Source organism: Lepidochelys kempii, chromosome 5 (assembly GCF_965140285.1).
Source record: "Lepidochelys kempii isolate rLepKem1 chromosome 5, rLepKem1.hap1, whole genome shotgun sequence".
Lineage (NCBI taxonomy): Eukaryota > Metazoa > Chordata > Testudines > Cheloniidae > Lepidochelys > Lepidochelys kempii.
The window spans coordinates 126,102,682-126,112,981 of record NC_136384.1 but is presented as its reverse complement, the minus strand read 5'-3'; the positions used below and the strand labels follow the sequence as shown (position 1 = coordinate 126,112,981).

At 46.1% G+C, this 10,300-nt stretch overlaps 1 protein-coding gene across 1 annotated transcript in view; it reads right to left on the bottom strand.

Moving 5' to 3' along the window:
* Positions 1 to 2,005: 2,005 nt before the first annotated feature.
* The window catches only part of PAX5 (paired box 5), a 221,579-nt gene continuing 213,284 nt past the window's right edge, over positions 2,006 to 10,300 (bottom strand). The window contains exon 10 of the mRNA XM_073345748.2: positions 2,006 to 2,392. Coding sequence (XP_073201849.1) covers positions 2,316 to 2,392 — 77 coding nt within the window. The 3' untranslated portion in view covers positions 2,006 to 2,315. The remainder of the gene's footprint in view (positions 2,393 to 10,300) is intronic.

Sequence of the window (10,300 nt, the reverse complement as noted above, 5' to 3'; positions counted from 1 at the left end):
TAGTAAGGGTCCTAGACTTTCCCTGACCTTCTTCTTGTTGCTAACATACCTGTAGAAACCCTTCTTGTTACCCTTCACATCCCTTGCTAGGTGCAACTCCAGTTGTGCTTTGGCCTTCCTGATTACACCCCTGCATGCTTGAGCAATATTTTTATATTCCTCCCTAGTCATCTGTCCAAGTTTCCACTTCTTGTAAGCTTCTTTTCTGTGAACTCACCGAAGATTTCTCTGTTAAGCCAAGTTGGTCGCCTGCCATATTTGCTATTCTTTCTGCACATCGGGATGGTTTGTTCCTGCACCCTCAATAAGGCTTCATTAAAATACAGCCAGCTCTCCTGGACTCCTTTCCCCTTCATATTAGCCTCTGAACATTTTATCTGTATGTGGGTGTTTACTAACCTAAACTCCTGGGCAGGAACCCCGCTCCACTTAGGGACTATCTGCCTTGGAAACTAGAGAAGTCTCTGTTCCGAGTCTGATCAGAAGACATATTAAATATTGTACAAAGGTTTTGGAAGGAACATGCACCCAAATCTCACTGGGCTACCATTTGATTTTCTGACATCCATTCAGCATAAGCAGCACAAAGATAAAATTGTAATTAAAAAGTTATCACTCTGGAAATAATATTTGTACTTCAATTGTCCACTTATAGGAGACCTATTTTGGGCTAGACTCTTATTCATGGACCCAAAGGGGATTATTACAGTGTGTAAGTGCTCACCAGTGTAAGGATAGTGGAATTTGTCCCTTTCACACTAATTATGGCAACACTGTGCAAGGCTATAGAGCAGATCCTGAGCCCATGCAAGTCAGCGGGAGCTTTTCCATTGTCTTCAGGGGAAACACTTCTAATTTTCCCTTTGTGCAGATGAGAAGTTTGCTGATCGTATAGGATTAAAAAGAGCTGTTTCCTCAGGGAAAAATGAGTAGTTGATGTGGTTCTGTGGAATTGGTGGCGATCGCTGTACTAGCTTAACCAATCATTTGTAAGCTCCCTCTTCTGTTTATTGGCTCCGGGAAGTAGAGAACATTGAACAAAACGTCACTTGCTTCTATTGATGCTCTCTCTTTGAGAGGGAGGGAGAATATACAGAATTAATGGGCCAAATTTATCCCCAGTGTAACTTTATGGATTCCAATGGAATGGATTTACTGTAGCCCACTGTGTACAAAGAATGACTTTGAGAAATGTCTTCATTTAAACATATGGGTATCCCCAAATGTGTCCCCCACCTCCATCCATTTGATTTGTAAAGCAGCGTTTGTATGTTTCAGTGTGCATGGCTGCCCTGAATGTAATACTGTTTGAGATAGCAATTTGAAAAATCATCATCTTGGGACTATTCTCATTTCTTTACAAAATAGAAATAATTGTAATCTATATAGATGTACATAACGGGTTGGTTATTAATTAGGAATTCCTTCTCTGATGCGGTTTAACTTGAAAGCAGAGAATTTGTTTCAGTGCTAGTTATGATTACAAATAAACATAAATTAATATTTAGCAGTAAAATGTCACAAACTGCCCAAGTCTTTCAGTTGCTCATGTGGTCCATGGCAGCTCATAGCACGTTCACACACGACTGTCAGATATGACGCTGTATATAGAAATAACGTCAGCCCCAAATATAGCCACAATGAATGTTAACCTGGTTCAAAGTTGGTTAAAGCTTACTGAATTCTTTGAATCAGTGCACCAGTTTCAAAACACATTTTTCAGATGCGTTTTGAGTTCATAATTTGTACCATGTTGCTGTTTACGCTAAGCCACTCTCAAAAGTAACACAAAGAAGCAAGTTATTTACATTGGTGCTGTGTAAATTGAGCAGACCAATCCTTCTTTACCAAAAAAAAGAAAAAAAGAAAAAAAAAGCCAGACAGCCCATGCTGAGTCACACAGCCTGTGTCAATGCACCTTAAGAGAGATATCCCAAGGTGGCCTGCTCAGAGTCAGACCTGGTTCCAGTCCCCAGGCGCAGCGGAGAGAACCAGAGGCAGCGAGGTCAGTGGGCTGTGGGTAGGATGCAGCTACTGTACCTTTCAAATCAGATGGAACAGCAGCAGACCTGGTTTCTCCTGTTTCTTTGTTTTGTATGAGACCCCAGTTAATATCGCCAGAATTTCATTGATTTAAAAAATAACAATAATTAGTTCACCCAGTTTAAAGAGTAAAATTTCAGCCAGCGGGTTCCCCCTGGATACTTTCGTCTTCCTTCCTTGCAGTCTGATTTGCAGGGTTATTTCTAGGTGAATCGGATGCCGTCGGCCTGGATGATATGTTTAGTAAGTGCTGGAGTTCCAGACTCCTTGGGTCAGTGGCGGTCATAGGCAGCAGCAGCCGCTGGGGGTGCAGCTCCTCTGGCTGCAGCACTGTAATAATAAGGAGAGCCTGGAAGAGAGAAGATGGCTATGAGGATAACACAGGTCAAAAGGGGGCAGCCTGCCCAACACACTGTGGGCACCACAGATCTGTCCTGGCTGGAGTTCGACCCACGCTAACATGGGCCTGCAAAGTGGTAGGTACAACAAAAATGCGACAAGACATCACTTTAAAACATTAAATGCCAGAATGCTGCAGACGGCACCTCACATTTTGGTTCTCCTTTCAGTATCTTCGGCTCTGCAAAGAGATCGCCAAGTCCAGACCATTATGGTCGTGTGGCGTCCCAATGAAGTGACTTGGACTCCCAAGGGTAAATGGATCTTTGCTATCAGATCCCCTTGTGGGATCAGGGAATTTGTCTGGATTAGATCTGGTTGGGGAGTATTCAATAAATTTGGAGAAAGGGGTAGGGGGAATTGGCTCTGTGAAGAATCTGTGAATCTTTCCTGGCATTTGTGAATCTATTTGGTATTCGAAAACATTTTTAAACTATCACAAGTGACTAATGTTTTATATGCTAAGTGTCTGATGATGATATTCTATCAGAGCTTTGAAATTGGTCACTCGAGTCATTAGTGGACCCAATACACCAGGTCTCCATCCAATATGCTAGTTTTCAAATGAATACATGTATTCAGCATTGAATACATATATCCAGCTGAATCAAGCAAGCCAGTTTCAAAACTTTGCAAACTCAGGAATGCCGAAGGGCTTGAGCGTGTCTGAATCGAATCAAACCCTGGAATTTGCACAATATTAGTGACTGTTTTCTGGCCCCTTAGAATTGAGCATCGCTAGTTGGATTGTCCTTTAAGAATCTAGATTTTTTGTTTGACTGTAGGTGTGGGTTACTTTTTAAGTATATGTGTCTAGACAGGATTGACTATTAGGTAACACAACAGCATTCAAAAGGGATGACCAACCCTGCTAGAGTATGAGAAATAGACTTAAAAGGGCTAATTTTCAAAGTGGCTTCATCTTGGCCTCAAACTCGGCATTTTGCATGCCCAAAATTTGGAGCATGCAGTTTTGATCTGAGATTGTGAGTTTACCCACACTGTGGAGAGGGCAAAGACACTTAAACTCATCCCTAGGTCTTCAAGGAATTTGGCAGGTTAATAAAGCCAACGGCATGTCCAGTCGCACCAACCTGGGCTTGCTCCTGAAGACCTGAGCAAGTCTAACCAATCAGCGGTGTCCCCAGTCAGTGGGTGCACCGTGTGTATTACCAGACCTGAGGCTTGAACGACAGTCCTCATAGTCCATTAGCAGCGAGTCTACAAGGTCAGCCAAAACAGTGATTTCTCCTAGCCAATCACGTGGACCTGTGCTAAGCTTCTTACAAAGGTGCTGAGCCCCAATGACTACAGCTGGAGCCGCACGTGCTCAGCACATCAGAGAATCAGACCTTGCATGTACAGATATAGTAAAAAGGGACAGAAAGAACATACCTGCTCCCCCCACCCATGCACCCCCCCGCCCCCACCCATGCCTGCGTACTGTGTTGTACGGGTTAGGTGTCCCCAGCTGTACACATCAGAAATGCAAGAAATTCTGTAGTTAGCTTTGCAGCAACACTGAACTTCCCGCCTGAATTCACAGAGTTTCTTTGAAATTGACAAAGCTGCATGGGGCTTGGGAGGCTGGTTTTGTGGCTTCTGGAGACAGGGTGTGGAGCCCTGGGAAAAGCTGTGACATTTCAGGAGCCTGAATGTATAAAGAGATGAGGGGTCTGTCTCTGAGGGCCAGACGGGGCGAGTAGGGAGCCTGGGGAGCTCTTCCCTTCCTAACACCGCAGGGAGGAGGCAACAGCCAAAATCCCTGCACCAATGACAGCTGTCGAGGCTGAGCCGCTCCATTTTGGGAGAGGTCTCGACTCTCAGGGTGTGTCTCTGCTGGAGCCACAGGCATAGTTCCAGCTCAGGCCGGCATACACACTCACACCCGAAGCGTAGCTGGGGCAGCACAGGCCGAGGCCTGGGCTAGCTGGCGGACTACAAGCCCACAGGTACATCCCACTGCCCACGCTGCTGCGACTACCCTGCCATTTCTAGCATGACCAACACTGTCCTGTTTCCTACTGCTCTCCCTGTTGGACTGTATCTGCCATCCGGGCAGCGGCCACCATCCCGGTCTGCATTAGGCAGCACCTAGCACAATGGGCTCCGAAGCGCTACTGCAATGCAAATGAAATGTAACGTGAACTCCAGCAATGGGATCAGCCAAGCACCAAGCACATGGTGAGCCAGCGCAAGTGGAGGGAGGCCAAACAAAGCAGCCAGCAGGTGCATTCACAGCATGCTTCCTTCTGCCCCAGACCCTAGGGGGACCCCTGCCTTCCATGCTTCTGCAGATGTTGGGGCTGCTCCCTTCACATGCTCGGGGATTTTCTCTAGGGAATAGCTTTCATCCTGCTCCCCGACACCTCACCGTTTACTGGAAGAACTACTGCTCATTTCACCTGGATCTATGTGGCGCCTATTGCCACAGTGTCAGACCACAAACGTTAACATAGCTAGCTTCACCCCCTCCTACAGCTCAGGGTTGCCCATTCTTCTTCTGCTGAGTCCTGAGTTCAAGCCCATCTCCATGCCTTCCCTACTGCTTTTTCCCTCTGCATATGCCCCTGCCTGCAGCCCTGCAGTTTCAGCCTTGCTGCTGCTGTTACCAGCAAACCCCCTCACCCAGCAGCCAGGGAAGGGAGTGCAGTGAGACTGGCTGCACACAAGGTGAGCCAACGGAGCCTAAAATAGAATCAGAACGTGTCAGGACACGGTGATCTGTTAACCTGAGGGTGTGCGCTGCCTGTGGTCACCAAGTACCATGATCTCCAATTTACAGCCAATACTTCCATACTTCCGAGCCAACGCAGGGTATCCAACGTTACCGTAACTCTCCTGCTACCCTCCCCAGGCTCAAGCAGTTTAGCCACCTTCTCAAAGGAGAGCTGGCTTCTCATCAGAGCAAGAGGCTCCTCAAGACACTGCTCTACGAACACACCAATGCCCATGCCACTGCTTTGTGTCTTCCTGCCTCCTGCATGCCAGGAACTCAACTCAGACTTCCTCACCGGTGCCAGCTGCCCATGTCCAAGCTGCCTTGGCACCGGCCAGTCAGCAAAACTGGAGCTATACTAACATGCCTCAGGGAAATGCCGGCACAAGACACAACCCTGGCCTCAATTACTCTGCACCACTGAGTCTGAGCTTGCAATCCCAACACGGGACGGGAACTGCTTTAGAATGCTCTGAGCCCCGGCGGGTCATCAAATATTTGGGCTGAACATCAATAATGAACAACTGCACCAGGTTCTGTGTTGCTTGCTGACAAGTAATTCCTGGCAGGGCAGCTCCAGCTACTCTGTCAGCGGAGAGCTCGATTCGGGGGCACTGGGTTCAGGACTGTTGCATTACAGAGAAGCTCATTAGACAGCCCACTTTTACCGCCACTTGTGACTGGCAAACCTGCTGCGGAGGAGGTGGGATAGGTGGTGTGGGTTTGAACAGGACTAGCTGGAGAGCAGGACAATGGGTCTGAGGCTGCAGAGGCTGACGTACATGCTTAACATAATCCAATGAGTCATTCCAGTGAAGTCAGGGAGACTGTTTTCTTCTTTAAAGTTCAGCCGCTGTGATCCTATTTTCGCCTCAAGAGGGGAGGAAAACACCACATTTTCAGCTAGCTTAAACAGACTGTTAGTATAGCTCTATGTCTCAAACAATGTAAAAGGTCAGGTGACAAGAAATGGAAGCCATCTTTGTTCCAGAAAGGGTCTGGAGTTAGGAGAGAGCAAATATGTATTGTGGGCAAGCTCCGGAATAGCCTTTTTAATAACCCAATAGTGAGAAACATACCAGAAGATACCGGTTTAGGGAGGAGGAGGGAGAGGAGAATCAGACATACAGTGGCACTTCTGAATCCTGAGTTCAGTCTCTGAGTCTCTCATGGCTAATTATGTTTTACATCGTTCCATGTTCCAAGGTAGAACCGATGTGTTCCACGTTGTAGCTCAAGATGTTTCTGATTAACTTCATTCGCGCGCTCTCTCTGTGAGCATCAGCACAGACGAATAAATAACACTGCCAGTTAGGGGTTTCAAAAATGGCCTATCTTTCTCGGTTCTACATTTCTAATTCAGTGTGTTTACCCGGTGCCGGCCATAAAGAATAAATGTGGCGATAATTAAAAAGATCCTGACAGGTCCCCAAATCTTCTTCCAAATATCTTTTCTGGTGATCACAAAAGAAATGAAGCTGGCATTTTTTAATCACATATACTGTCCATTGTTGGGCCTTTTCTTATTGCCGCTGCAGGACTCTGAAAAGGTATCTGGCCCGCATTCACGAGTTACAGTAATGAGTTAATTTTCCCAATCTGCTACGAGTTTTATATATGGACATATTCAAAGGCACATTATTGTATCATCCCCACTGGCCAGGCTCATAATTATAGGATCGCTAAGGCTTCTGATAACCCATTGAGTCAACAAAAGGCCCCTTTAATTCAAGGTCTGGGAAACGTCCAAGTGACTTCTCATCACAATCAAGCTAACAGGTCATTCTCCCTAAAAACCCATGACTCTCATAGGAAAGCAGAAGTATATATAGTTGAAAAATATTAATTGGGGGGAGATTTCATAAACCCCATTTCAAACTTTCTTTTGCTTTCACTGGGCTCTCCCAAGTACTTGAATTTTTCTTTGTTTAAAGGAAAGTACCAGCCCAAAGCTTTCTCAGTTCATGCACTCTACATTCAGCCGCTCTATATGTGATATGGCCTTTTATTATATTGAGTGAATTATTGTCTGATGCTTAAAAAAAGGAAAAAGGATTAACCGCGAAGGGAGAGAGACACAAAGGGAACTACTGACTGTGAATACAGTGGAGAGCACATCCCAAAGAGGATGTCTGGACATTTGTGTTGGGACTTTGAGGCAGAGGAGACAAAGTCTCCTGTTCATCCCAAACCAATGTGTGCTGGGGGGGTGGGTCCCAAAGTCAGCACTCACCTCCTTTCCAAGTGCCCACTGGACAAAATGGAGAGAAAATTGCTGATCACAAAGGGAGTGTAACGTGGGCAAGATCAGGCCGTCTCTGATCAGCCAATCCAAACCCTGTGGCTGTTGGATGCAAGGCTGGGGAGCCACCCGACTCATTTCCCCAGCTAGGGCTGCTACTTGTGTCCAGCCTTGCGCTTGCTGTACGTGCACCACAGAGAATTTCCAGCTCAGGAAACGTACACGCATGTGCATTGCAAAGATGCTATTCTACAGGGTTATTTATTCCCACTGCCCCACCTCATCTGTCCCCAGGACCCAAACAGACCTGTGCTCTAATGTCTTCAATTGTCCCTCCCCTGAAGTAGGGTTACCAGATAGCAACTGTGAAAAAATGGGACAGGGGATGGGGGATAATAGGTCCCAATATATGAAAAAGTCCCCCCAAAATGGACTGTCCCTTTAAAAACGGGACAGATGATCACCCTACCCTGAAGTGTCTTTGCATGGAGAGAGGAACTCTACCCCAGCCCATCGTCCCCAAACCTGCCATGTGACAGTAGTAGCAGTGGCAATATCAGCCAGCAGGGGTCACTCTTACCCGGCACTAAGACAGAATGTGAGGATAAAGGAGGATTACTAAACCCATTCCTTTGTGTAACTGACAACGCTCAGCACAAAGCAATGACAACGTGACCCCAGGACAGTGATAAGCTAAGGAACCCAAAAGACCACCATAGGGTGGGCCTCATTCTGATCTCACAGTGTAAAGCAGGTGTAACTCCACCAAAGTCACTGGAGTTGTGCCATTTAAAACCATCATGAGGGGCAAATCGGGCCCAATCCTTTTATTCCCAGCATCAGAAAAGCAAGTAAAGTGAGGGGTGTGTTTGGGGGCGGGGGAGGGGGGAAGAGAGAAGAGGGAGTGATAAGAAGTCATTAGGGGGAGTCAAATTTGTTTTAAAATTAATTTCCCAGACTCTTTTAGAATTAACATCTGTCATGTCTGTCCCAGGCAGCACACCATCAGGATGTGTACGGAGGCGGCAATGCAACTGCTGACCAACAAGCCGTCGGCATCCAATGGGACCCTGGCGACAGGGTCCAGGACGGAGACATGGGGAGAAATCACCATGGCACTGTCAGACATCATGGAGAAGTCACAACGTTCAAGGCACAAGCAAGATAAGAATATTTCAAACACGTAAGCCCGAGACTACAGGCATCAACTATACAACACCGGTCATAGTCCAGGTTAGGAGTCTTTGGCTATCACATTTCATAGGAGGCAATCAGCATATATTTCAAAATGGAAAGACCTTCTAGCATGTCTCGCCAGCCACAAAGCTCCACAGAAGGGTTGGAAGTAAATAATGAACTTTGTTCAGGGTATTTTATGAGAGAATTTCTAATAAAACACAGGTATTCCTGTGATCTCCTTAGGTGACCTACACAAAGAAACACCAGATGTAATGGGGAAACCCAGAAGAGGGACAGGATGGAAAACAAGCAGAAGACAAACTACCCTACCTTCAGGATGACAGTGTGGTAAATGATAGAAGCAGCACCAAGCTAACAAATGGAAAATAATGTACGTGAGTTAGAACTATGAAAAATAATATCCTGTTGTCGTTAAAGAGGGGAAAGAGGTGCCACCCTCCTTTGACAATTTCTAAACTTTGTGGTGGAGCAGTGTGAAAAGCAATATAGTGTTAACCTACTGCCCACAGAAGACTTCCCAAGGGGCTTCCATTATCAGGCCCACATTTCAGTCAGGAAATAGAGGTGCAGAATGGTAAGCAATTTCATAGATTTTAAGGAGAAAAGGAACCATTATGATCATCTTGTCCAACATTCTGCACAGCACAAGCCAGAGAAAGAACTGGGAAGAGAACTCACAGAACCAAGTTCTTCATTTACAGAAGCTTCACTGATTTCAAATGGAGTTACATCTATTAATGTCACTGGGGAATTTAGCCCTAAGAGTTGATAACACTTGACAATAAGTAACCTAAAGGGGACGTTGGTGAAAGAGAGTCTCTGAGAACAGTATTAAGATGTCTTATAGAGACTCAAGGAGGTTCTCAGTATGGAGGGTTGGTATAACAGGGTTAAACTTTGACAGTTATATCTATCTTCCAGAGATTTTTGTCTAGATTAGGGTCAACACAGATTACAGAGAAAGACACCCCAGCTAGGAAGAAGAATTAGGGATCAGTTTTTGGTTATTGAACTCTTTCTTCTTGAGAACATGTTTGACTGGAGAGTCATTCAGGGTTTCAGCCAGTCCATCTGCAGGGCTCAGGAAGGAATGTATTTCCCTAATGCATAGTTTTAATTCCCCCTCCCACCCCCACACACCTTCCTCTGAAGCATAAGAGATTTGCCTTGGCTACAGAGGAGATACTGGTTGGGGTGGACTGTGCAGTGAGGTGGTACAGAAAATCTTCTGTCTTCGATTTCTGGCTGGTGGGTCTTGCTCACATATGCCCAGGGTCACACTGATCTCTGGATTTGGGGTCCGGAAGGAATTTTCCCCCAGGTCATACTGGCAGAGACCATGGGGGAATTTGCCTTCCTCTGCAGCACAGACGGTGCATCACCTGCTGGGGTCATCTGGGCATATCTCATCTAACCCAGGCCCTGCCACCTCAGGGGCCTCGGGCATTGACTGCACCTCGGTCTCTCCTGATCTCTGCTCTATGGCACACAACATGCTAGTCTCCCGAGGACTAAAATGCTTTGGTTTAATTTAAGTCTTTGGGCTCAATAGAGGGAGATCTGGATAAAACTTAATGGCCTGTGTTATGCAGGGGGTCAAACTAGATGAACTCTATGAAACTGAACAATATGAGAAAAGCATGTGATGGTTTTGACTCTTTGCTGCATCTCAAGTATTCCTGTCTGAAGGAAAGGCA